The 25,562-nt window shown below is 36.6% G+C and overlaps 3 protein-coding genes and 1 non-coding gene across 9 annotated transcripts in view; 3 read left to right on the top strand and 1 right to left on the bottom strand.

Annotated features, from left to right (window-relative positions):
• The window catches only part of LOC126378458 (uncharacterized), a 240,106-nt gene that overhangs the window by 116,225 nt on the left and 98,319 nt on the right, over positions 1-25,562 (top strand). The window lies entirely within an intron of this gene.
• LOC126378521 (putative gamma-glutamylcyclotransferase CG2811) lies at positions 299-7,450 on the bottom strand. Of its 5 annotated transcripts, none has more exons than XM_050026938.1 (6): positions 7,263-7,448; positions 6,927-7,029; positions 5,539-5,631; positions 2,261-2,369; positions 1,707-1,884; positions 299-483 (listed from the first exon to the last, which is right to left on the bottom strand). In XM_050026938.1, exons 1-6 carry the CDS (start codon positions 7,326-7,328, stop codon positions 481-483), a joined length of 552 nt encoding a protein of 183 aa, XP_049882895.1. In that variant the 5' UTR covers positions 7,329-7,448; the 3' UTR covers positions 299-480. The 5 variants fall into 5 exon arrangements, with proteins under 5 accessions (XP_049882895.1, XP_049882897.1, XP_049882896.1 ...); XM_050026940.1 differs by having other exon boundaries at positions 1,759-1,884; XM_050026939.1 differs by lacking the exon at positions 299-483 and adding an exon at positions 496-761 and having other exon boundaries at positions 1,759-1,884.
• Positions 7,853-25,562, top strand: part of LOC126378443 (pyruvate dehydrogenase (acetyl-transferring) kinase, mitochondrial) — a 52,802-nt gene continuing 35,092 nt past the window's right edge. The window contains exons 1-2 of one of the 2 annotated variants that reach the window (XM_050026808.1): positions 7,853-8,141; positions 8,829-8,849. In XM_050026808.1, coding sequence (XP_049882765.1) covers positions 8,039-8,141; positions 8,829-8,849 — 124 coding nt within the window. In that variant the 5' untranslated portion in view covers positions 7,853-8,038. The remainder of the gene's footprint in view (positions 8,142-8,828; positions 8,850-25,562) is intronic. The other variant, XM_050026809.1, reaches the window with a different exon arrangement.
• Positions 22,074-22,236, top strand: LOC126378604 (U1 spliceosomal RNA). The gene has a single exon (XR_007568127.1). It is a non-coding gene; the product is annotated as a U1 spliceosomal RNA (small nuclear RNA).

Below are 25,562 nucleotides of genomic sequence, written 5' to 3'. Positions count from 1 at the left end.
TGAAGAAATATATTCATTTCAAATAAAATACTCAACAAAAATAATAATCATGATTTTAGGAACTTTTACAATAAATACATTTAAAAGTGGTTTGGTGAGCTTCGGTTCGTCGGTAATAAACGCAGTTTGGTAGTAAATATATGTATAGAAAACTACTTTCTGCAATTCGATTATATTCGGCGAGCCTTTAAAGTTCATGCAATTAGTTAATATTGTTTAGGCCAGCAGAAAAATTACGCTATAGCCCTCCTTTTTGTTTCGCCACAGTCGGGTAAAAAGTACGATATAATAAAACAACTTTAACAGTAGGTATATTGTATTAATTGGTCCACAATTATTTAATTATATTATAAAAATATAAAATTAAATAACAATTATTGGTAACATTATGTATGCAAGCAAAATATAAACATAATAAATAAAACTACCTAAACTTATTTTTCTATAACTTCATCTAGATCGTCAACTGATGACTCGTTGTTACTGAAAAAAAATATTAAAAAAAATAATTAAAAAAATGCCTAAAAATCATAAATATTTGCTTTCTACCTTAGTACAGCTTTCTACTGTGTCTTGTAAAAAGAAGATAAAAACGAGTTTAAAAAAAAACCGCGCGGAATTTTGCAGCAAAAAGCAATAATTTCAATATTTTATTTATCACGTCACGTAACGTAGATATCGGGTATCGTTACATCTCTCCTTTCCGTCAAAACTCGTCCCGTATGACTTTGTAAAAATCCTCATAAGTCGGAAGTTCATTACTGCAAAAGAAAATAGAAGTAACTACCTAAATTCCTTTTTTCCGGGGAGAAAATAAAATATAAACTTCAACAGTAACTGTCTACGTACCTACTCAAGAATTTCATTTTAAATTTAACATTTTTTTATGTATAAATATTACGAAAACCTATAAAGTCCTTATTAATAAACTTTCCCTTATAAATACCGTAGCAGTTATTTTTAATAATTACAATCATTTTTTATTTTTATCTATAATATCGTTGTAATCTTCTGCACTTGCAGATTTTTCATTGCTGCAAATAAAACAAAAAAAAACTGTTTTTGACGAAAAAAAAACTATTAACATACATACAAAAATCTTTACCCTCTAATCGAAATAAAAAAAACAACCCATTAAAAAGGACTTGAAAAAAAACAAAGAAAAAAACAATTAGGTACATTTTATAGCAGTCGTCACCAGCCAGTATTAGCTCACTGCTGGGCATAAGTCTCTCAAAATTTTAATGCCATTGAATTAGGGTTGCCAACCAAATTACCAATCGTCCAGATAAGATTGATATTTGTCGTAAAATATTTACGTATATAAAATTTTGATTGTTAATCTCTGTACGTGGGACTTATTGTTCAATTTCGTGCGTGTCAATTATCCGGTATTTTTTTTAAATGTGCGGCTTTTAGTCACAAGATTTTAAATTTTGGTAAACGACTTTCCGGATTGTTTTATAATCCTCCCTGCTCGCGATCCGCTGTCTCCAATCGGATGGCGCCAAACACGCCATTCTAGAATTCTTGGGTGCTTCCAAGATTTCTAAAATATTCGTTTATTTGAACGAGAAATCAGCGTCTCATTAGGCTCTAACTAAGCGAGATGTCAGTTATGAGTGCATCATATTAGTAGTAGGCATATAGTAGGCCCTACACCCAGCATTGGCCACAAAACTGCTGATGACGACGCTACTTCTCACCCGGTCGTCTTTAACTGCATGTTTAAGATCGTAAGAAGGATCTCGCTTAGACCTCTCGAGGTAGGGCAGGCCGTGGCTCCCCCTCGACGAGTAGGAGTCCATCATGGGCCGCTTCAGCAGCTCCTTCTTGAATTTCTTGAGGAAATATATCCAGCATTTTATCGTCTGTTGTTCACCCCTGAAAATATTGAAGGGATCCGTGTTTTAGTCTGTGATAACCCAACGGCGTTAAAAAGGCCACACCGAAGCAATTCATCTAAGAAAGCAATTTTCTTCTTTTCTCCGAACTGTGGAGTTATAGAGGCCACATTCAAACATTGAGGGACTTTCCAGGCTCCACTCTCTTTATTTAAGAGCTGCGCTCTTGTCGGTGGAGTAATCGCCTTCAATACTCCATAGATAGGGCGTGTAGAACGGTGGTTGCCTCAATCGCCTTCCGTTCCGCAGTACACCGACCAATTTCTCAATCGGTGATGTTCTAGCTAGAGCCCTACCAGAATCCATTTCCTCCAGTACTGATACCGCTGCTGCCCGGCATCAGACTTAAGACTTACTTTTCAGATGTTATTATGATGTCATCAACCTCCCTCTCGTAGTAATTAGGATGGTCTTCTAAAATATCCAACCTCCCCAACATTACGTTGTCTACTTCATAGACTTCACCTAGAAAAAGTAAAGATTTTTATAAGTAAATTGTGATTCGATTTATAATTATTATTTCGTATGTCGTTCGTTTCCATATCTCGGGCCTATGGAGGCTAATTATTATTATTATTTATTTACTATTATAGTATATTTTCTATTCTCCTTTTTAAGGGGTAGTTTAGCAGGGGATAACAAGGTTTAAATAAAACAAAACCTAAATATATAAAGATGGCGGCGAATCACAGAGTATGGAAATTATCCGAATGGACAGAGTTAAGAAAGCAAACGTGCGCTAGTGCATTTTGAAATTATAATTAAATAACATACATACATAAACTAACGCCTATTCCCGACGGGTGTAAGCAGAGACAATGGAAATCCATTTGCTTTCATCAATCGTTTCATACGCGCCGGTTCAGTAATTAAATAAATAAAAATATATAGTACTATTAAAAAATAAGATATAATAAAAAGTATAATAAATATTATACTTATCCGCATTTATCTGCTATAGGGCATGGTAACATAGCCAATAAATAATGATGTGTGCTAATCTAATCTACGCTGAAGTATACCTACTAAACTAAGCAACAGAAAAATTAATAATAAAGAACAAAAAAAAAAGAAAAAAGAAAAGGAATGAAAAAATGAAAGAAAGAATGTATATTGTTGATGGAATAAATGAAATTGAAATGAATTGACTAAGGCTACAATTATACACTTCTCATCAAAAAAATCTAAACACCTTGCAAGTTTACGTTTTGTCAGGATTATCAGAAAAATGTGTACATTTAGGAATAAATGTTAAATGTCGTTTAATAGTGAGTAATATGAGCTTATCAAATCTTAATGTTAATGTTCTAAATTTAAATGAATTTTTCATAGGTTTCGTATTTTGTTAAATGAGTCATTTTTATTCCGTATGGAGTATAAAGGAAATGGATAAAACAACACACGTAAATGAAAAAAAAAGCTAAAAAACGTTTATTTAATAACTTGTATTCCCTCCCCGAGCTCTAATTACTGCTTCCATACGGTTCTTCATCGATCGGATGAGAGTCACGATCACATGCTGTGAGATATTGTCCCATTCCTCTTGGATTGCATCTTGCAGCTGGCTAAGTGTTTCTGGGGCAGGATCTCTTGCTCGAATTCGTCTCTTTAATTCATCCCACAGATGTTCAATGGGATTCATGTCCGGGCTTCTTGCTGGCCATTCCATAATAGAGATATCGACTTCGTTAAGATAATCTCGTACGACGCCCGTGGTGTGAGCCCTAGCATTGTCGTGCATGAATATGAAGCCGTTGCCAATAAAATGTGCATAGGGCATCACATGAGGCTCGAGACACTCTTCGACGTACCGATTACAGTTTAGTGCAGGCAGACGTGGCCCAGACACGAAAGCAAGCTCTGTCTTACCGTCGGCGCTGATTCCTCCCCAAACCGTCCACGAACCGCCACCATAGCTGACCTTTTCTTCAATGCAGCATTGTGCATAGCGTTCTCCGTCTCTTCTGTAGACCTTGTTCCTTCCGTCGTTACCATACAGCATAATTTTACACTCATCAGAAAAGAGAACTTTGCTCCACTGTAGGTATGACCAATTTAGGTGCTCACGTGCAAAGTTAAGGCGCGCTCTTCGATGGTCTGCAGTTAATTTCGGCCCATTTGCTGGCTTATGCGGTACCAGTCCACGATCCTTCAACCTTCTTCTAATTGTAGAGCCACTTACAGCCACCCTTCGTACAACACGAAGCCGCTGCTGCAGTTGAAAAGCGTTAAGGCGTCGATTTCTTAAAGAAGTTGTTACAATAAATCGATCATCTCGCTCAGAAGTGACCCGATTCCTGCCAGATCCTGAACGGCGCGTGAACAAACCAGTCTCCCGATAACGTTTATAGACTCTATGAACAGATGACAGGCTTAGATGCAGTCTTGCAGCCACAACACGCTGACTAAGGCCAGAATCCAGCAATGCCACAACTTGGGCGGCTTCTGTGGGCGAAGTATCCATACGTTTTAGAAAAAAAACCTTTTTTCAGACGTCCCAAAGTCACAGTATTGAAATAAAAAACAAAAAGTTTAAGGATAGGCGCCAATTTTTAGTTTTTAAACGCTAAATGTACTCCAACCCTAAACACACATTTGTCTCAAAACAGTGATTCATTTCGTTTATAAGATAAACAAATGAAATTCTAATTTTGAATTTAGAATTTTCGCTTATTACTGTAATGGCCAAACTGCCAGCTATACATTTATGTATTTTTTTTCATCGTATGAATTCTTTTTTGTGTTAAATTCGGACAGAAACAATGAAAACGGAAGTGTTTCGATTTTTTTGATGAGAAGTGTATTATAAAACACATACAGAGTTACTTTATAAGAATTATCAGTATGAGTTTATGTTATGTAAATGTATAAAAAATCAAATTCGGATCGGGCTTTTTTTTTAATCTTTCTATTATTACAGGGGGTTTTATGCTACCCCCGATGAAATACTCGGTACAAATGAGTACATAAACAAATCCTGAACTTAGCTATCTTCTTCTTAAAGCACTTAACTATTTACTACTACTTACTACTGTACTAGTTACTAGTATACTAGTTTATTTACTTTGTTTTTATTTTTTAATTTATTTTTTATTTTTTTTATTTTTATTTTTTTTATTTTTATTTGTTTTTTTTTGTTTTACTATTTTATACAAAGCTTTTGCTTTTTCAGAAGTAGGACAAGCCAAAACGCTGTTAGCTCATCCCACTTCCTTGATTCCTCAAGCCACTGAATTCATCTATGCGCGGAGGTCCGTGTTGCTCTATGACTTTATGAATTTGAATTAACAATAACCCTGACACCAGGGTTGATGAGCTTGGTCATCACTCACAGACCACATGAGAGAAAAATAAGATTGAATTAACGTTTGGTTCATAGACAGGGTCCCCTATTACAAGACATGGAACTTAAACACAGCCGGCAAAGAATGGGTGTATATTAATATTAAAAGCATGATACTTGCTATTTTATGTTATGTATATAAATAATTAAAAAGAAAGCGAATGTCAGGTCTTATAAGGAAGTGAAGGAATTGGTCTTTGATAGACAAGAATAGAGAATGCTACACCGATAAGAGTGTGGTTCTTAAATTAGTGATGATATAAATAATTAGCAAAAGTTTGAAAGAATTACCTTTCACATTAAGTCCATCGCCTGGACTGTGTAATACAAATGGAATGTTGTATTTTGTAGCTATTATTAATGGATATTTATTTTTAGTTTTACCTGTAACAAAGAAGACTATTAATGGGAATGATCCCATTAAGTTTTGAAGTCGTGAAAATAATGTTGCTATGTATGAACATAGCAACATCATTTTCACCACTTCATACATACATACATACATACATAAACTCACGCCCGTAATCCCTAATGGGGTGGGCAGAGCCACAAGTAATCAAAGACAACTTGCAGCCACTGTTGATACGAAGTCCAAAGATGGATATGATGAACCTTATGGTGATAAGGGATCAGCCTATCGCCCATAACATTAGTCCATCATGTTAGAGGACACAATCCCTCTGTCGGTTTTTACGACATGCCCGGGAAGAGAAGCAGCTGAACGTGTTCTATGTTTTTTATATGCTCCCAGAACAGCATAGAAGCAACACTTCAAAACTGTATGAACATAGCGAGTAGGTTTGACTGTCAGTACATGCGCCATTGTTGTATGAAGCATTTACTGACAAACAAAAACTACTAGTAATTTAAATTTTATTGTATTTTAATTTTGATTTTAATTTTTTTTTTATTTTTTAAGTGTGTAATTAATTAATTAATGTAATATGGACCATCATGTCTGAAATAAATGATTTTTGATTTGATAGCAACATCATTTTTTCACCACTTCAAAACTTCAGAATAAACCTTCTATTGTATTTTTTTTTACTACATATGTGTATACTTGCCGCATAACATTTTAGTTTAGTACCTGTGTTAATATTTATACATATAATAATTTATGTGTCTAAGTTACCGCCATGGGCACGTGCCTGTATGGTAATTTATAATTGTAATTATTAGATAAATAAATAAATAAACATTACTGTATTATGGGATAGGAAATAGGAAAAAAAAATATTTTTTATCTTTATTTTTTAGACAATTTTTATAAAAAAAATTTTTTTATTATTTGTGGACAATTTAATTAGGTAAATAATATAATTTGTAACACTGTTCCTAATTGGGCTAGTCAACAGAGCTAGTCATAGGTACATCCATCGTAAGAATTAATTTGGTATTTAATTAAATAATACACAAATAAAAAATGAGAAGAATAATAAAAAATATAATAAATATAAAAGGGTTATTATGGTGGATATCCTGAATCAAAATATCTTAATCAGAACCATCCATACAGTTTCTTTAATAAATAAATTAAAAATCTTTTTCATGAAAAGTCTTTCATTTTCTTTTTTTTTTTTTTTTGGTTCTTCCTTCTACCACCATTTTTTATTTAGAAAAAAATGTTAAATTTATTATTTTTATTATATATTTTATTGTAATGTAAAATTGCTTACCCTCTGTTAAAAACTTGCCAAATCCATTTTCAGGATCTGTTAACCAGTGGTGGTTCGGTTGATCACGCTTCAACGTGCCGTAGACAAACACTTTGTGATTCATCTTGAAAATAAAATATCACAGAAAAATAATAATTAAGTAGCTATGTTATTAAATTGGAAGTATAAATAAAAATAAAAAAAATCTTAAAAAAAGTCCTTGCTTGTTTACCAGAAGTCCTTGATTGTTTAAAGTAGGTATATATAAAGAGTTCAAATTAAATTATATAAACATATTATATTTTATTTGTGGAAATCTCAGTGAAACAAAAAAAAAAAGTTATAGTTATAACTTACTCCTCTGAAAATATGCACGTAACTGATCCGAAAATGACGAAATAATAAACTCGTAAACGTCAACATGTATTTATTGAACGATAAGTTTCTGATAAGATAAATTTGGAGGTGAACAACGAATTGCAAATTCTAAAACAAATTAACTTTTGCCTGACACTGGCCAATGACCTGAATTGACCTGTCAAAATGTCAGCTGACTTACACTTTTTTCGTTTAATTTATCACTAAGCAAAATTATAAAAAGTGATAGAATAATATTATTTGAAACGCTTTCATCTTTCAATATAATTTAAAGCAAAAGTCCTACAAAATAAAACGCATCAAATTAGTAAAAAAAGTAAAAATTAGAGACCCTCCATAAAGAACAGATTACTTAGAACTGACTCGCTCACTCATTTCAATTGAAATACTATTTAAATACTTTGAATTTACAAAAGCAATGCTTTATTTTCCTAGTTATATTTTGATTATACGCAATTATTTTTTGTAGAATAGGTTTTCAAATTAAAAGAACTTATTGAAGAATATTCTGTACACAACTCGAGTCAATAAAACTGAAGGTCGCATCGCGTCACTAGTCAGTAGAAAATTCTGCGCGTTCACGTAAGGTGTTTTTGCGGGACGAATAATTTTATTTTTTGATAATAAAATTAGAATAACCGCCGTAGGCCCGTGCTGTTATGTGTGTCGTCGGCCTTTAGTGACTCTGAAATACTCTGAATTTATTCTTGAACTAAAAGTTTGTTTATTACACGGTGAAATAACTTTAAACAAAAATGAGGCTGGCGGGTGCAATTTTTTCCAATGTAACCAAAATGTTGGACTTTTATTCGCAATTTAATCCTTCCCCGTTGTCTATAAAACAATTTATAGACTTTGGTAAGTCTATTTGTATTAATTTAATTAGTTTATACGATGTTTTTATTGACTTTCTGCATAGACATGTTGATTTGATCTTTCCAAGGTCGGCGTGTATTTTCTGTATAAGTATTTTATTTACAAACGCAATACGTTATAAATTATGCGTTGAATTTGTTAACTGGGCTGCACCGACTTACCGGTGTATAAGCGATCTGTTGTTTTACAATAAAAACCTGTTTTTTTCAGTGCATTGCTGCACTTGTATATTTGGCACAGCTAATTTCATTATTACCTACCAAATATGAAAATTTGGCCTTGTCAGTGTCTCGTATTCGATCTGAAATCATGCTAAGTATATATTTTTTTTTTACTTTAAATAAGTAAAAATATATCCCAACATCTGAAATGATTCCAATAAGAATAAAAAAATATAAAATAGTTAAAGTAGTTACAGTGTTGGTGTAAATACAAAATAAAATGAAAAATACAATTTATTCAATTTAAATTTAATACACTTAATAAATTCAAATCCTTATACATTCATTTGTCAAAGAATAATTGAAATTGAACAATAACATATTTATAAAGACAAGTGTGAGAGTATAATGACAAGTTACAATGCAGCAGTGTAGTGTAGTGTAGTGTGTAGTGTCATTATTATCCTACTCATAATAAAATATATTTATTATTTTCTATTTATTAAAGGTACGCCTACAGCACTAAATGGTAAAGTGATAGGTATAATAAATTGACATGTGAAGTGTGGATCATGCATTATTAAACAATAGATAGCCAGCACTAATTAAAAAAATATTTTTTTTTTGTTCAAGCAAGCTGTGATCTTACATTTTTGCTTCCTTTACAACATTTTTTGGTTTTTATTTTGACCTTAGAATAGAAAAACTGCACTAATATAATAGACTAGGTTTTGTATTGCACCTTTGAATAAAAAAAATATTAATCATAAGCATAACATATGTATATATCGTGTTTCTGTGTTATTAAATGTATAATAAATTATTAAATAAATAAATAACATGAGCTGACGGCTATATCCCAATTGGGGTAGTCAAGAGGTGCATCCATAGATTTTAATGGTGACTGCAAGTTGTCTCTTGATCTCTTGTGGATCTGCCTACCCCATTACACTTCACGGGTAAGGGATGTAATGTATTATTATTATTATTATATTTGTTTATGTACACTAGCAGCTCAGAGCTGATGCGTGTACTTCACTGCACTTGTTTTTAAGATTGTTATTTTCTATTGTAAATGTCTAGTCTGTGTTTAAAGGAGTTCACTGATGGTGCACTAACTATTGATTCTGGGAGCTTATTCCAAGAGTCCACAACGCGATTTGGCAGGAAATTATGTTTTGGGTTACTAGCACACAAAGGCTTGTACAGCTTTAATGAATGTCCTCTCAGATTCACATTTTTGCTGAGTTTAAAGATATCCTTTAATTGTTGCACATCGTAATGGTCATGTAATATTTTATATGTCTCTATAAGATCGCCTCGCTTTCTGCGTTGCTCAAGTGTAGTAAGGTTTAGAAGTGAGAGTCTTTCTTCGTAAGTTTTGTCACGCAGTGAACTGACCATCTTAGTTGCTCGTCTCTGAACCTTTTCAAGTGTAATTATGTCCTTTTTAAAGTACGGACACCATATTTGAAATGCGTATTCCAATAGTGGACGAATATAGGTTTTGTACAGTTTTATGTCCGTCATATTAAATAAAATTATGCAAGCGTTTATTACTATCAAATAATGATTTTATTTATCTAAAACCAATTAACATTTATATCTTTTTCCATTATCTATTTCTTATTTAATCACTTTTACTTTGAAGTAATTTTACATTGAATATCAAATTAATAGCGTATGGTAAAATAACATAAGCTCACGACTATATCCCAATCGGGGTAGACAGATAAACATTCATTACAAGATTTCTGTTAGACCAACGTGATAAGTGAGCCGTATCGCCGTCTGTAATGCTCGAGCCAAGTGTGTTAGTGATAACTGCACTTAAAATTTATAACTCTGTGCAAGTCCGGTACCAGGGTTCGAACCATTTTTTTTGACGTGACTTATTGTAGATTTATTTATTTATTTATTTATTAGGTTTGCATTAACTACTTGGCCGGAAGGGTTCGAACCGGCGAAGCATTTGAGAAGCAAACCAGTGTACCACAGGGCCACAGTGGCTTATTGATTAATGAGTGCAATGGACACTCCTGACACCAGGGTTGATGAGGTTGGTAATTCACCTCACAACCCACACGATAGAAGAAGATGGACACTCCGGTGTGGCGAGTAACGAGTAAGTGCGAGTGAGAGGCAGTTCGCGCTCTCTCTTACTCCTTAGTTGCTTACGGCCGTTTAGGCTAAAGACCCAGAGGGGGTGAGGTAAATCCAGCTCGGCGCCCGATACGAATTGGTGGGGGGCGAAGAGTTACCGTTCTATAAGTATTATTCTTTACTCTATGATATCTTTACTCAACTTTGACCAGTAACTGTCAATATTCAGAGGCGGAGGACAGGAGTCCTAGTACGGCTTTGAAATAGCATACTCTGGGCGCCATCCCACTCGCGTCAGACAGAGTACTGCGGGGCGGAAGGCAAGAGGGAAACCACTGCCCAATTCTTTTCTAAAAAGTAGCATGGAGAATCTTCTATCGTGTGGGTTGTAAGGTGAATTACCAACCTCATCAACCCTGGTGTCAGGGTTACTATTGAGCCGTCAAAGGCCCCTGACATGGCTCATGTAACGACTACTTACCTACATCAGTAAGTAGTAACCGGAACCAACGGCTTAACGTGCCTGATTTTTGTGATATGTCCCCATCGGGATTGGAGTAATGTCTGTGTAAAACGAGGACTTTTGTATGAAGTCACCGAGGTGTGTCCGCGCGGCTCCCTGATGATGGATACGGGATGTAAGTGACATCGTAACGAGATTAGATTAGTAAAGCAGTGGCAGCCCTAGGGCGGTAAGTAAACTTGAGGAGCTCGGTGGCGCAGCGGTAAACGCGCTCGGTCTGCGATTGTTGAAGTTAAGCAACTTTCGCAAAGGCCGGTCACCCCCCTCAGTCTTACTTTAGTCTGCAATCGTATGGCGTCACACGTCACACACACAGATGCGCGTGTACGATAACGTCAATGTGTAGTGTCTGTGTGAAACGAGGTGTTTTGTATGAAGCTGTATTCTACACGCACACCCACCAACCCGCAGTGGAGCAGCGTAGTGGAGTATGCTCCATATCCCCTCGGTTGATTGCGAGGTCTGTGGTAGTGGGACGTATGTAGGCTGTTTATATTATGTTATGCTGTTTTCTAACTATGTAATTCAATGCGTACAGTAGAATATTAAGTTACATTTTGTTTGACGAATGTGACCTAAATGCACAGAGCACATAATGTGTTTGTTACTGCTTAGTCATAGCGCTAGTTTAGTTTGAATTGCAGTTTGTACTCTTTGTTATGTTAGATGTTCGTACACATATTATGTTGTACTCTGGCTAGTGTGTTCTTAGCATTATCCGTTTTAGGCGCATTAGGGCTAATTCTCATTATGGCAACCGGCTCGCAAATGGACTACTTCTGATTAGGGCTACTTCTGATTAGGGCTACTTCTGATTAGGGCTACTTCTGATCAGGGCTACTTCTGATTAGAGCTACTTCTGATTAGGGCTACTTCTGATTAGGGCTACTTCTGATCAGGGCTACTTTTGATTAGGGCTACTTCTGATCAGGGCTACTTCTGATTAGAGCTACTTCTGATTAGGGCTACTTCTGATTAGGGCTACTTCTCACTTCTTCTCATTAGGGGTACTTGTGAAATTTCGGGAATGTTTATTGAAATAAGTACTGTCTTTAGATACGCCGTTTTTTACAGCGTAATAATAATTTATAAAATATTTTTTATTTAGTTTTTTTTATATAATAAATTCGTTTCGTTATAAATCACGCCTATTTCCCGTTGGGGTAGGCAGAGAACTCCGAAGTTCCACTTACTACGATCCTGACACTCCAGGCTTCTACCACTCTCATCAAAGACTTCATGCATGCTCGCCGGTTAAGAGTACTCTTGATCTGACCCTTAAAAAGTCCGATTATTTAGAGCACAGCTCAATATATCCGGTAAAATTGGCTCTAACCACGTAATTAAAATTTCAAAATGTTGCCAAAATAGCGAAGTATGTGGAAAATTTTGTAATATTTTAGAGTTTACGTATTAGCAACTAGACTTTTGAGCCAACAAGTAACGCGCGTATTTATAACGCTGTGGACTCTGTCCTATCTACGATGGAAGGTGTGGCGTGAAGTTAATGTAATGGGGGTGGGCAGAGGACACCACATTCGCTTCTACCAATCTTATTAATATATTTACTGCCTACATGGACACCGGTTCTCTTAAGGAAGCAAGGAGCTCCGCAGCAGTATATTAGAAGGTCGTCATAGGCTTAGACAGACGGACCGCATTTGAACTGCAATCGGACTGCCCGTTTGATTTGCAGTTCTATTGCAGTTGAAATGCGGTCCGTCTGTCTAGAGCCTTAGGGCCTTTCCATCCTCTTTACAATTTATTTTTTATTCCTAATATTTGAATTAATTTTTTTTCTGATAATCTTTACGAAACATAAACTTCTATTTTTTGACAAGAAATAAGTAAGCACCCACGATTTACTGAGCTTACTGTTAGACGAACATGATACGAAAGCCAGTCATGAAGTTCTTTTTTTAAAAACCCGGGATTCGACACCAATACTTCCTACTCTCAATCCGCGCACATTAACCACTGAACTCTTTTCTATAGAAGCCGGTATATATTTATCGTCATCATCTCCGTAGCATTATCCCGTTTTTCACAGGGTCCGCTTACCTAACCTGAAGATTTGACAGGTCCGGTTTTTTACAGAAGCGACTGCCTGTCTGACTTTCCAACCCGCGAAGAGAAAACCAGCCCAATACAGGTTAGGTCACATACATCCGAAAATGCATTTCTCGGGAATGTGGGTTTCCTCACGATGTTTTCATTCACGTGAAGCAAGTGAATCATTTATGATGCAAACGTGAATTCGAAAACAAATTCGACTATCATTGGTTTAGGCCTGTGCTGGATTCGAACCTGCGACCTCAAAGTCTCACTCGGTATATTTTTATCGTGATCTTGTATATTATTGTGTCGTTTGTAAAACGGTATTTCCCGCAACAATATTTGGCGGAGTGCCATTGCTAGGTCAGTGTTAGACTTTGGACGATACTGCCAAGGTTTCCATTGATACAAAGAAAATTCCGTTCGGACGTTTGCCGGCCAAGTAGTTAATGCCACCTGCGGCAAATCTACAATAAGTCACGTCAAAAAAAAAAAACTTTCGGGCTCGTTAAAAACTTCGGCACTACGCTTAAAAGGAGACTCCAATCACCTTTATTAGGGTGAATCTTAAAAATTCAAGTTTGGTGGCGAAATTTCATATTGTTTTTTCGTGAAAAATTGGGTTCCGACATGAAAAAGATCCAAAAGGATCCTCGGTTCCGACATGAAAAAGGAATTTTTCAATTCGCAATTTTTCCAATTTCCCCAATTTTTCACGAAAAAATTGTACGACAGTTCGCCACCAAACTTGACACATTTTGATATTCACCCATTACTGTAAATAGTTGAATTTTTTGAACTCGTAACTTACATCGTCCAGTCACAAGTTCGAATCCCGACTCGGATTTTATACTACATACTCACGCCTATTTCCCATCGGTGTAAGCAGAGACAGAATCCCATTTGAATCCCATTTCCCATTATCAAACAAGTATCTTTTTATTATGTACGTAGGTATATCAGTAATTTTACAACGCATTTTTACGATTATCTTCTGCATGCATTAATTATTAATTGTAAACAACGTCAATTAGTTCGGTTACCGTATCCGCGGTTTCCTCTATCCGGGTTGTAGCTGAAAATCAGCGATTTGCTCGAAAGGGCAAATAATTGCGCTGAGCTATGACCGTTTTGCGCTGCTGCAGCACACATACATACCTGGCGTGTGTTAAACATTTTGTATGTGGTGTGTATTTTTGTTGATTTGTATTGTATGCATGTGTGTCTGTAGACCAAATAAATCATTTATCTATCTATCTATCAATCCTGACACACTTCAAGAAAACAAAGGCCAAAAAAGGCCGAAAGGACGAAGGCCAAGGCTTTTAGTAAACAAAGAAAAAACCGACACTTACTGTTAATTAAATTAAAAAACCTTACTACTACCACTAACCAACCACAGACTTATTTTTCCCTAAAAAGTAGCATGGAGAATGCTACACCGACAAGAGCGTGACATTTGCTTCGATCCTGACACACTTATCTTGCTTCCTCCACATTCATCAATCGCTTCATACGCGCACGCCGGTTCAGTAGATCGTACTAAACCTTTTCTAAGGACATCTCCAATTTGACTCTGTCTTTTATGAGATTGAATTTCCAAGTGGTTTCCAGGTTGTGTGCCCGGTAATTAGCTCGTCTCCTATTGCTTCGGACGGCACGTTAAGCTGTTGGTCCCGGTTACTACTTACTGATGTAAGTAGTCGTTACATGAGCCATGCCAGGGGCCTTTGGCGGCTCATTAATAACCCTGGTGGGTTGATGAGGTTGGTAAAATTGACCTCACAAACCCACACGATAGTAGAAGTGAGTTTTGCAATTCGCTGGACGTTTTCATCTCAGCCTTAGCCTCAGATAACCAGCCCTCACAGCCATTAGGAATTTTACACCCCAATCCTAACACATGGAGCGCTGACTTGATTCAAAATTCAAAAATTCAAAAATATTTATTTTTCAAAATCGGCTTACATAGTTAGCGCTTTTTGAACGTCAAAAAATTAAATTACATATTATGTAACTAGCTGTAAAACTACTACCACATCGGAATCTGTAACGCTGAGGGAAAGACGTGGCCAGAAAACCTCCCAGCACAGGGCCCCAGTCCTACTGTTTCATGTTTTCCTTTCTTTTTTTAAATCCAGTTTGTATTACATAATTCATAGACTTAAATACAATGGTATTCCAATGATAGGATCAGTATGATAGATACAACATGATATAGAAGTGTATAACAACTCACTCCCCGACATGTCTAAAAATATAATGCGCTCCACTCTAGCAGATTGCAAGTGCACGTGATTGCCACAGTGTAAACAGTACAGCATACTACATACATACATAAACTCACGTCTATTTCCTACCGGGGTAAGCAGAGACTATAGAATTCCATATCATCTCTATCATGTTTCTTCTATATCATATTGTATCTATCATACTGATCCTATCAGGTCACACACCTGGCACACTTGTCTTGCTTCCTCCACATTCACCAATCGAAAAAAAAACATAGTGTGACGGATTGACAACGTCACATCTGTGCCTGTCAAACCCGAAACCCACTTCCATAACAATAGCATCACATTTTTTTTGACGTGACTTATTGTATTGTATTGGCATTAACTACTTGGCCGGACAAATGGGGAGCGCTGAAGGCTCTCACCCGGTACTACGTTTAAGACAACAGCCTAAGGAAGCCCGCGAACCTCGGCTCAGGGCGTCGTCTGAGAGGAAAAATATTTGAAAGAATTAATCGACCCTAGTGGGTCGATAGCGATAAGCGCTGAATAAGGGAAACCGTCGACCACGCCGACGGGGTCGGTATCGGGGTAATAGCATCACAAAAAACCGTAGTATTAAGAAAAATAAAAGCATAATAAAGATGTCTTCTATCATGTGAGGTGGATTACCAACCCCATCAACCCTGGTGTCAGGATTACTATTGAGCCGCCAAAGGCCCCTGACATGGTTCATGTAACGACTACTTACATCAAGTAAGTAGTAACCGGGACCAACAGCTTAACGTGCCTTCCGAAGCACGGATAATCTTACTTTCGGACAATCAGGTGAACAGTCTATAATATCCTAACCAAACTAGGCAATGTGATTTTTGTGATATGTCCCGGGACCTCCGGATCGTGAGCCTAACGCTCAAACCACTGGACCACAGAGGCCGTCATTATAAAGATGTGATAGTGGTTAAACTGTATAATGTACTCTGTGACCAGGAACCACTGTAGACAACTCGAGGTTAACCTACGATTCATGTATCATGTGGTACGGAAATACATCTTTAGGATCAAGAACTGGCTGGAATATTCCATAATTATCCACCAGTTTTAGATTATCCAACAGCCTCCGCGGTCTAGTGGTAAGAGCGTTAGGCTCACGATCTGGAGGTCCGGGTTCGATTCCCGATGGGGACATTGTCGAAAGCACTTTGTGAGACTGTCCTTTGTTTGGTAAGGACTTTTCAGGCTTGAATCACCTGATTGTCCGAAAAAAGTAATATGATTCCGTGCTTCGGAGGGCACGTTAAGCCGTGGTCCCGGCTATTAGCCGTAAAAATCACCTCCACCAACCCGCATTGGAGCAGCGTGGTGGAGTATGCTCCATACCCCCAGCATGACTTTGAATTTTATTGTATAATATAAACAAAGATAAAAACTGTCGTTTTTAAACAACACATAATACGTGTATGTACAACCTCTACAGAGAATCTTTTATAATAATAATTGATAAGCCATTGTGTAATTTGCTGTATTCATTGTTATTATTAAAACTATTTATAGTTTAAAACAATAATACTTATCTTTGAATAACATTCGGTTGTAAATTGAATAGACAGATACCTTATATCAACATCTTTACCCCGTTTTCCACAGGGTCCGCTTACCTAACCTGAAGATTTGACAGGTCCGGTCTTTTACAGAAGCGACTGCCTGTCTGACCTTCCAACCCGCGAAGGGAAAACCAGCCCAATACAGGTTAAGTCACATACCTCCGAAAATGCATTTCTCGGGAATGCGGGTTTCGTCACGATGTTTTCTTTCACCGCTGAGCACGTGATAATTATTTATTAATCCAAACATGAATAAACAATAATTAATATAGTTTACTTTAAGCAAATTATAATGGCAATAAATAATAAATTCACATAATTAAATCCACCACAGGCTTCGTCAAACTTACTTACTTTACGTGTTTACTTTAAGTGTTAATTGTACATAATTTATTTTATTTTGAATTCTGTTTATTTGTTTTAGTTTTATTTAAATTTAATTTTTGTTTTGTTTCATATTTTTCAAATATTTTTGTTCTGAAACATGAATTCGAATACAAATTCGACAATCATTGGTTTAGGCCTATGCTGGGTTCGAACCTGCGATCTCAAAGTGAGAGGCAAGCGTTCTACCAACTGGGCTATCACGGCTCTTTTAATAAGGGCCCTGAAGCTTATGTTATATTTTTTTAAACGCAGAATTCCAACTAGCAACTGGTCCAATATAGATTGTTTGTCAACAAATAATGGAACTATGCCAAATCGTTGACAAAACGCGCGAATTTGTTCTCAAGCAAGATGAATTACCTAATAATCCAATAATTACCTAATAACGATCCAGAGGTCCCGGGTTCGAATCCCGGTGGGGACATATCACAACAATCACTTTGCGATCCCTAGTTTGGTTTGGACATTACAGACTAATCACCTGATTGTCCAAAAAGTAAGATGATCCGTGCTTCGGAAGGCACGTTATGCCGTTGGTCCCGGTTACGACTTACAGATGTAAGTTAGTAGTCGTTACACCAGGGGGTTAAAAACTAAAAAAGCAATTTTGCTATTTGACATTTGCGCATATAAAAGTAAAGTGCGCAATGCACACAAATATCAAATAGCAATATTGCTTTTTTAGTTGAATTGCTTAGATGCGGCCTTTTTCACGCCCCTGAAGTCTCCATACGGAGAAATGTGGACTTTGCCCACTTTGTAATATGTAATACTTTTGTTTAGTCATTTCCGTTGTCATTGTCATAACGACCGCCCTCCGTATTTACGGAAAATTACTTTGTCCCAAGCGTGGGTAGGTTCGAAGTCTAGAATATAAATAGGATTACAGCTCGTGTGAAAGTCAGACTAATGTTCAAAGTCCAAGTTTAAAATAAATCGACTTGTACTTCTCATTAAAAAAAAAAACGTAACACTCCGAGAACTTACTTCTATCTACATACTCGAGTCATGCAAATTTATTAGAAATAACCCAGACTTATACACACCAATGGATAGTAGTAAAAAAATAAATGATCGCAACAAATATAAATTGATAAAACCGGCAACAAGTATGAAACTAGTATCTAATAATCCCCATCACATGCTAATAAAAATATACAACCATCTACCGAATAAAATAAAAAGTACTGAAAAAGTTAATTTATTCTCTAATAGTCTAAAAACATTCCTTATTAGTAAATGTTATTATAATATTACAGAATTTTTTAATGATGATATAAATAAATATATATAGTAGGTAGTTATGCTTCAATTGCTCTAAATAAATAGCTATTATAGGTTATTAATTTAAGTGTAAAGTTCCTAAAGAGTAGATTTAAGATATGTTAGTTATAGATTCCTTTTTTATTGTTATTATTTTTAAGTAATCGGCAACTAGTTGCCCCTATTGTTTGCTGTGCCCCAGCAGGGCGTCACATGTACGCATATTTATTACAACACCTTGTATAACTTGTGACTTGCAATAAACTTCTATTCTATTCTATTCTAACTTTTGTTCAACAGTGTAAAGAGTAAAACACATAATAACGGGTTCTTACCGCGTTTAAATCAGGGATATGAGACTCCCGATATTTCGACACTGCAAGTGCCATGATCACGGGATGACTGATGAGATTGGAGAATATATTTTCGTAAACAATAATTTCCCAAAGTATTTTAGATATTATCAAAATAATTTAATAAACACTTGTACTATAAAATGATAAGAGTGTTTTGTTGGACTTTGAGCAACGGTTACTTGTCACAATTTTGATATCAGCTAAATAAAAAACAGGTGAAAGAAAAACGGATTTAAGTGTTGGTGAAAACTGCACTTGAACTTTAGCTACTTCGTAAACATTAGCCGTTGGTCCCGGTTAGGGGTCAGGGGCTTTTGGCGGTTCAATAGTAACCCTGACACCAGGGTTGATGGCGTTAGCCACCTCACAACCCACACGATAGAAGAACATATAATAAAAAAGTAAAAAGTACATACAAGTAGCACATACAAGTAGATAGGGTGTTAGTGACATCGTAACAATAATGAGGGCTATGATTCAGACTATGATTCTGAGTTGATATCAAGTGGATTTTCCCGTCGGAAAATTCATGAAAATTTTAGTGTTTTTTTAAATTATTTTCCGTTCCATAGTTTTACCACAGAAAATTCAACTTGATATTAACTCAGAATAATGGCCTGAATCATCCATCAAAGTTTTCGTTACGATATCGCTTACTCTATATAAGCTAATGACAAATCATATAAAATATCATAATAGATATAAAGTTCGTTCAAGAATGATCTTCATATTACAAATTAAATTAAAAATTAAAAAAAAAACCCGACCAAAAAAAGTACTCAATTATTATGACAAAAGGTTAAAAATGCTAAACCGCGTCGTTTTTGCGCAATTTTTGCGTCGGGGGTTAAAAAGGTAAACAAATATGGCTGCCGATATTTCGTATCTGTGTCAAACTGCATACTAGTGAAGTGCTGAATTGATTTTAGCACAATTGTTTTTTTTTTTTATAAAGGACAATGTATTTTTATAGAGGACAATGTAAATAAATGATAATATAATAAAAACACTCGTCGATAAGGTTCAGGATTAGTCTTGAAGATTATCAGTATTGTATGTCAATTGCTCACGTTCCGTTTTATGATTAGAAAACAAACAAATTCAGGGTTAAGTATATTGATAAAAAATACAGTCTAAGTAAAGATAATTTCGCGTCAACTCGTGATCGGGTGCTGCGTATGTTGACAGGCCTGCTTCTGTCAGGGAGCTCATGAAACACTGTTTCTGTGATAAAGTCACATAAACTCTTTATTTTTCACTTTCCTTCAACCGACTGTAATTGGAATACCATTTTATTTATAAATTATGTAATACAAACTGGATTTAAAAAAAAAGAAAAGAAAGGAAAACATGAAACAGTAGGATTGGGGCCCTGTGCTGGGAGGTTTTCAGGTCACGTCTTTCCCTCAGCGTTACAGATTCCGATGTGGTAGTAGTTTTACAGCTAGTTACATAATATGTAATATAATTTTTTGACGTTCAAAAAGCGTGAACTTTTGATTCGTGATTGTCCGAAAGAAAGATGATCCGTGCTTCGGAAGGCACGTTGAGCCGTTGGTCCCGGTTACTACTTACTGATGTAAGTAAGTAGTCGTTACATGAGCCATGTCAGGCGTTTGGCGGCTCAATAGTAACCCTGACACCAGGGTTGATGGGGTTGGTAATCCACCTCACAACCCACACTATAGAAGAATATAAACGTACATTATAGTCCAATGAATTAGCACATCTAATATAATCTGAATAGCGTCAATTATCGTCATTTGAAAGTCAAACTTATCGCGTCGTATGTCAATCACACATTGTTTATGTAATTTATAAGTTATCACTTGTGGTTACAATTATGTACACTGCTTACGTATTTTGTTACGTAATAAATACCATAATGGTGCTAATTCCTGTAAACACCATCTAATTTTATTTTAAGTTATATCTGTCATTTTCTTATCCGCCGAAAAGGAAAGGGACGGGTAATCGACAAGCATAAAGTTTATAGAACACACGTCAATTTTAAGCACAAATCTAAAACAACCGTCTAAAAATTTTACATTGGCCAATAACCCGACAGAATTATGTTGACAGCACACGTCAAACGGTTTGCATATCAGCGAGATATCTTTTTGATTCGCCCGTGTTATTCATTAATTTACTCATTTTTCCTAAAATTAAGAGCTGTCAGTCTCTTTCCTTTCCCTTTCTGTCCCTTTCCTTTTCGGCGGGTAAGAAAATGACAGGTATAACTTAAAGTAAAATTAGGAGGTACATACATACATACATAAACTGACGCCCGTAATCCCTAATGGGGTGGGCAGAGCCACAAGTACTCAAAGACAACTTGAAGCCACTGTTGATACGAAGTCCTAAGATGGATTACGATGAACCTTATGGTGATAAGGGATCAGCCTATCGCCCATAACATTAGCCCGTCATTTAGAGGACACAATCCCTCTGTCGGATTTTACGACATGCCCGGGAAGACAGGCAGCTGAACGTGTTCTATGTTTTTTTATTTGCTCCCAGAACAGCATAGAAGTAAAATTAGGAGGTATCTTCAGGAATCGGGGCTATTGTGAGCTCACGGCTATGTCCTATTAAAGAACATTTATATTGACATCCAACATTCATTACACATGTGTTAATACTACTGCTCTCAGGTGGGGAGGTGCTCGTCGTAATCAAACAATTCAGCAATTCTCTTGAATAATATTATATTTTTATAAACAATGTTAACTCTCCAACTCTTCAATTATTCATAGCACATTACCGCGACCGTACAAAATTCCCGCGACCGCCTTTTAAAAAGGCGGGAAAACGTTCCCGTTCGAAAAATAAATCAAAAATAAAAACAAAAGAAATAATATGCCAGTTCCAAATTAAAAATAATAAAGTCCTGGCACAGATTCACGACTTTATTCCGTCTCTGTTATATAATCTAACTAGAAACACAACATACACAAAGATTTTCCTTATTGAGGTGGATAATTTCCTAAAACTAAAGAAAATACTCCTTTACAAATACAGTTTAATAATATTATGTGTGTACTATTTATTAAACATTTTTCTATGCGTAAAAATTATTAAAATAGAAAAAAAACTTTACCAATAATTACAAAATTAGTTCCCTAAGAATCCGCTGGATGTCGCTGTTCCGTTCACTACATTTTCTACATCGCGGTGTTAAGATTCGCCGGCTAACGCGTAAATAGTTTGAGTTGAGCTCTAGAAAGCATACTTACCTGGCACAGGGGACACCGTGATCAAGAAGGCGGTTCCCCCAGGGCGAGGCCTGTCCATTGCACTGCGGACGGGTTGACCCCTGCGATTATCCCTAATGTGGATAACTCGGGTGCGTTATTTTTGGTAGTGGGGACTGCGTACGCGCCGTCCCCTCCATTAAACTGTTGAATAAATGAAAGTCTTAATTATCTTTAATGGCGTTTGCAATTGTCTTTCTTTATAAATTAATAATAAAATAAACATTACGAACCCTAACACACACTTACATATCTACCAATTACCAGTATTTAGTCGTTGCCAATTTCTTTTTTTTTTTTTTTTCTCAAAATTTCAAAAAAAAGATCTTATGTGTCGCCCTCACCCTATTTATTTTTTGTCAGGATCGAATAGTATTTTGCTACTAAAACATTCCGTACAAACTCTCTCGTACGTAAATATCAATTATCTTCGTGATGGGCACATTCCGTCGAGAGGAAAGGGAGCATTTTTAATTGAGCTTTTTAATAGTTACTTGCGTTTACTTTTGTTTCTTTTTGTTATTAACGACTGCTAATGCAGCCGGACCAACGGCTTAACGTGCCTTCCGAAACACGGAGGAGCTGATACTGAGTTGATATCAAGTGGAATTTTTCGTCGCAAAAGTATGAAACTGAAAATAATAATTAAAAAACAAAAAAAAATCCGACAGGAAATTTCACTTCATATCAACTCATCCCCCTCAGTATTCGTTACGGTGTCACTAACACCCATACGTACTTGTATGGCTACCTGTACGTACTTACTTGTACGGAGTGTAAGTGATATCGTAACCAATACTGAAGGGGACCATTCAGGTAATTATTCTGAGTAAATATTAAGTGGGCTGAGCTGAAAGGAGCTCGGTGGCGCAGCGGTAAACGCGCTCTGTCTGCGATTGTTGAAGTTAAGCAACTTTCGCAAAGGCCGGTCATAGGATGGGTGACCACAAAAAAAAAGTTTTCATCTCGAGCTCCTCCGTGCTTCGGAAGGCACGTTAAGCCGTTGGTCCCGGCTGCATTAGCAGTCGTTAATAACCACCAATCCGCACTGAGCCCGCGTGATGGTTTAAGGCCCGATCTCCCCTATCCATCCATAGGGAAGGCCCGTGCCCCAGCAGTGGGGACGGTAATGGGCTGATGATGATGACGTTGTTGCCAACTTTTTGAACACGCATGTTGTGCCGATGTTTTTGCTCACTTAGAGTGTTACTATCTATACGGCCACCTTGAACGTTCCTAATTATTGGACATTCTGAATGTTGCTAACTATATGTATACGTTGACTGTCACTATTTGCTTCTGACTGTACTAGGACTTTGTACTATGATGCTACGCTATGATGTGACGAATTTCGACAAAGTGTGTATTCTTTCATCATCATCAATTTAAGAGCCACGCTCTTGTCGGTGTAGCATTTTCCATTCCAGTCTATCAAAGGCCAATTCCTTGACTTCCCTATAAGACACGACGTTAACCTTTTCTTTAATCTGTTCCATGTAAGCTCTTCTTGGTCTTCCCCTTCCTCTCTTTCCTTCTAGCTTTCCTTCTATGATGTTTTTAATGAATTCGTCGTGTCTTATTAGGTGTCCAATCATCTTGCCTCTTCTGTCCTCAATAATTCTCAGTATTTGTCTCTTTTCCCTTACTCTTACCACACTCTACTCCACTCCACTCTTCGTGTATTCTTTACCACATGACAAACTGACTGATGTATGTTTTGTTAAATAAATAAACAAGTTTTCAGGCAGAATATCAGTGTTGCTAAGAGTGGTATTTCTACTATTCTTCGCAACAACATGCTGAGTCAGTCCCTTTTCCCTGGCAGTGTATTTTTGATTTCTATACTTATCTTTATTTTCTCTACTATTGTACTGCACTGTTTTGGGAATAAAGTTATTCTATTCTATTCTAAACATTAAACACATTGGTAAAGGCCGCCCAAATTGTACTGTATTCGTGTGTTATGTCTGATTGTTGAAATTTTAGTTTTGTGCAATAAAGTATATTTGATTTGATTTGATTGGTGCCAAATATTCGGAGTACGCGTGAGCATCCTATTACATGGGACTTAAACATAACTGGCGAGGTGTTATATACACCTCTGCCTACCCCTTCGGGTATACAGACGTGATCCTAACATAAACATAACATAAACTGCCTATATACGTCCCACTGCTGGGCACAGGCCTCCTCTCAATCAACCGGAGAGGGTATGGAGCATACTCCACCACGCTGCTCCACTGCGGGTTGGTGGAGGTGTTTTTACGGCTAATAGCCGGGACCAACGGCTTAACGTGCCCTCCGAAGCACGGAATCATCTTACTTTTTCGGACAATCAGGTGATTCAAGCCTGAAAAGTCCTTACCAAACAAAGGACAGTCTCACAAAGTGATTTCGACAATGTCCCCATCGGGAATCGAACCCGGACTTCCAGATCGTGAGCCTAGCGCTCTAACCGCTAGACCACGGTAGCTGTGACGTGATCCTATGGGATATTAATTGATTAGAAGACTGAAGAGGAAGTCTTAAACTATTATTTATTTATTTTTGCCACGATCATATACCTTGTTTAATGTTATGTCTCTATTAATTTATGATTCTTTGTTCTATCCTGTCTATAGTAATATTCAAATTCAATTCAAATTATTTATTTTCAGACACAGGTCCATAGATGTTAGTAACAATGCAAACTTAAAGCTAGGGTTAGTATAAAACAGAGCAAATGAAAACTTAAGAGAGGTGGAGCTTCACCCATCGGCGCAGCAATGGGGAGTCCCACTTATCAGCAAACACACTCAGAATGGTGTTGGTAGCGCCGCGGAGCCGCGACAGCAAGGAGGCGCTGCGCTTCCGCATAATGGCATAGAAGTCATCAATGCGCGCCTCCGCAAACATGCCCGACGCACTGCAGCGCCACGGTCGCCCCAACAGCACTCTGAGCGCGTTATTGTACTGGACGCGCAGGTCGCTGTATGCCCGTATATTAATATTAATACTAGGTACATACCCACATACATAAGAACACGTCTGTTCCCCATTGGGGTAGGCCGACACCACGGAATTCCACTTACTACAATTGGCATCGGGTGTCGATAATATTTAAAACTTGATCGATAATCCATGAATCAATGTAATTGTACAATTTTCCATATCGAATAGGTACATAATTTTGAGGTACATACCCACATACATAAAAACACGTCTGTTCCCCATTGGGGTAGGCAGACACCACGGAATTCCACTTACTACAATTGGCATCGGGTGTCGATAATATTTAAAACTTGATCGATATTATAAACGACGAATCAATGTAATTGTACAATTTTCCATATCGAATAGGTACATACTATTCGCATATTTTTTTTTTATTATACTTATAGCATGGAAACCGCCTACATTAACGATATGCCCAAACATTGATTGGAATATCATTAAACGTTGACGTTTCAACGATATGGTCAAC

Source organism: Pectinophora gossypiella, chromosome 26 (assembly GCF_024362695.1).
Source record: "Pectinophora gossypiella chromosome 26, ilPecGoss1.1, whole genome shotgun sequence".
Taxonomy (NCBI): Eukaryota; Metazoa; Arthropoda; class Insecta; order Lepidoptera; family Gelechiidae; genus Pectinophora; species Pectinophora gossypiella.
The sequence above is the reverse complement of the archived record's forward strand: the minus strand, read 5'-3'. Positions and strand labels throughout refer to the sequence as shown.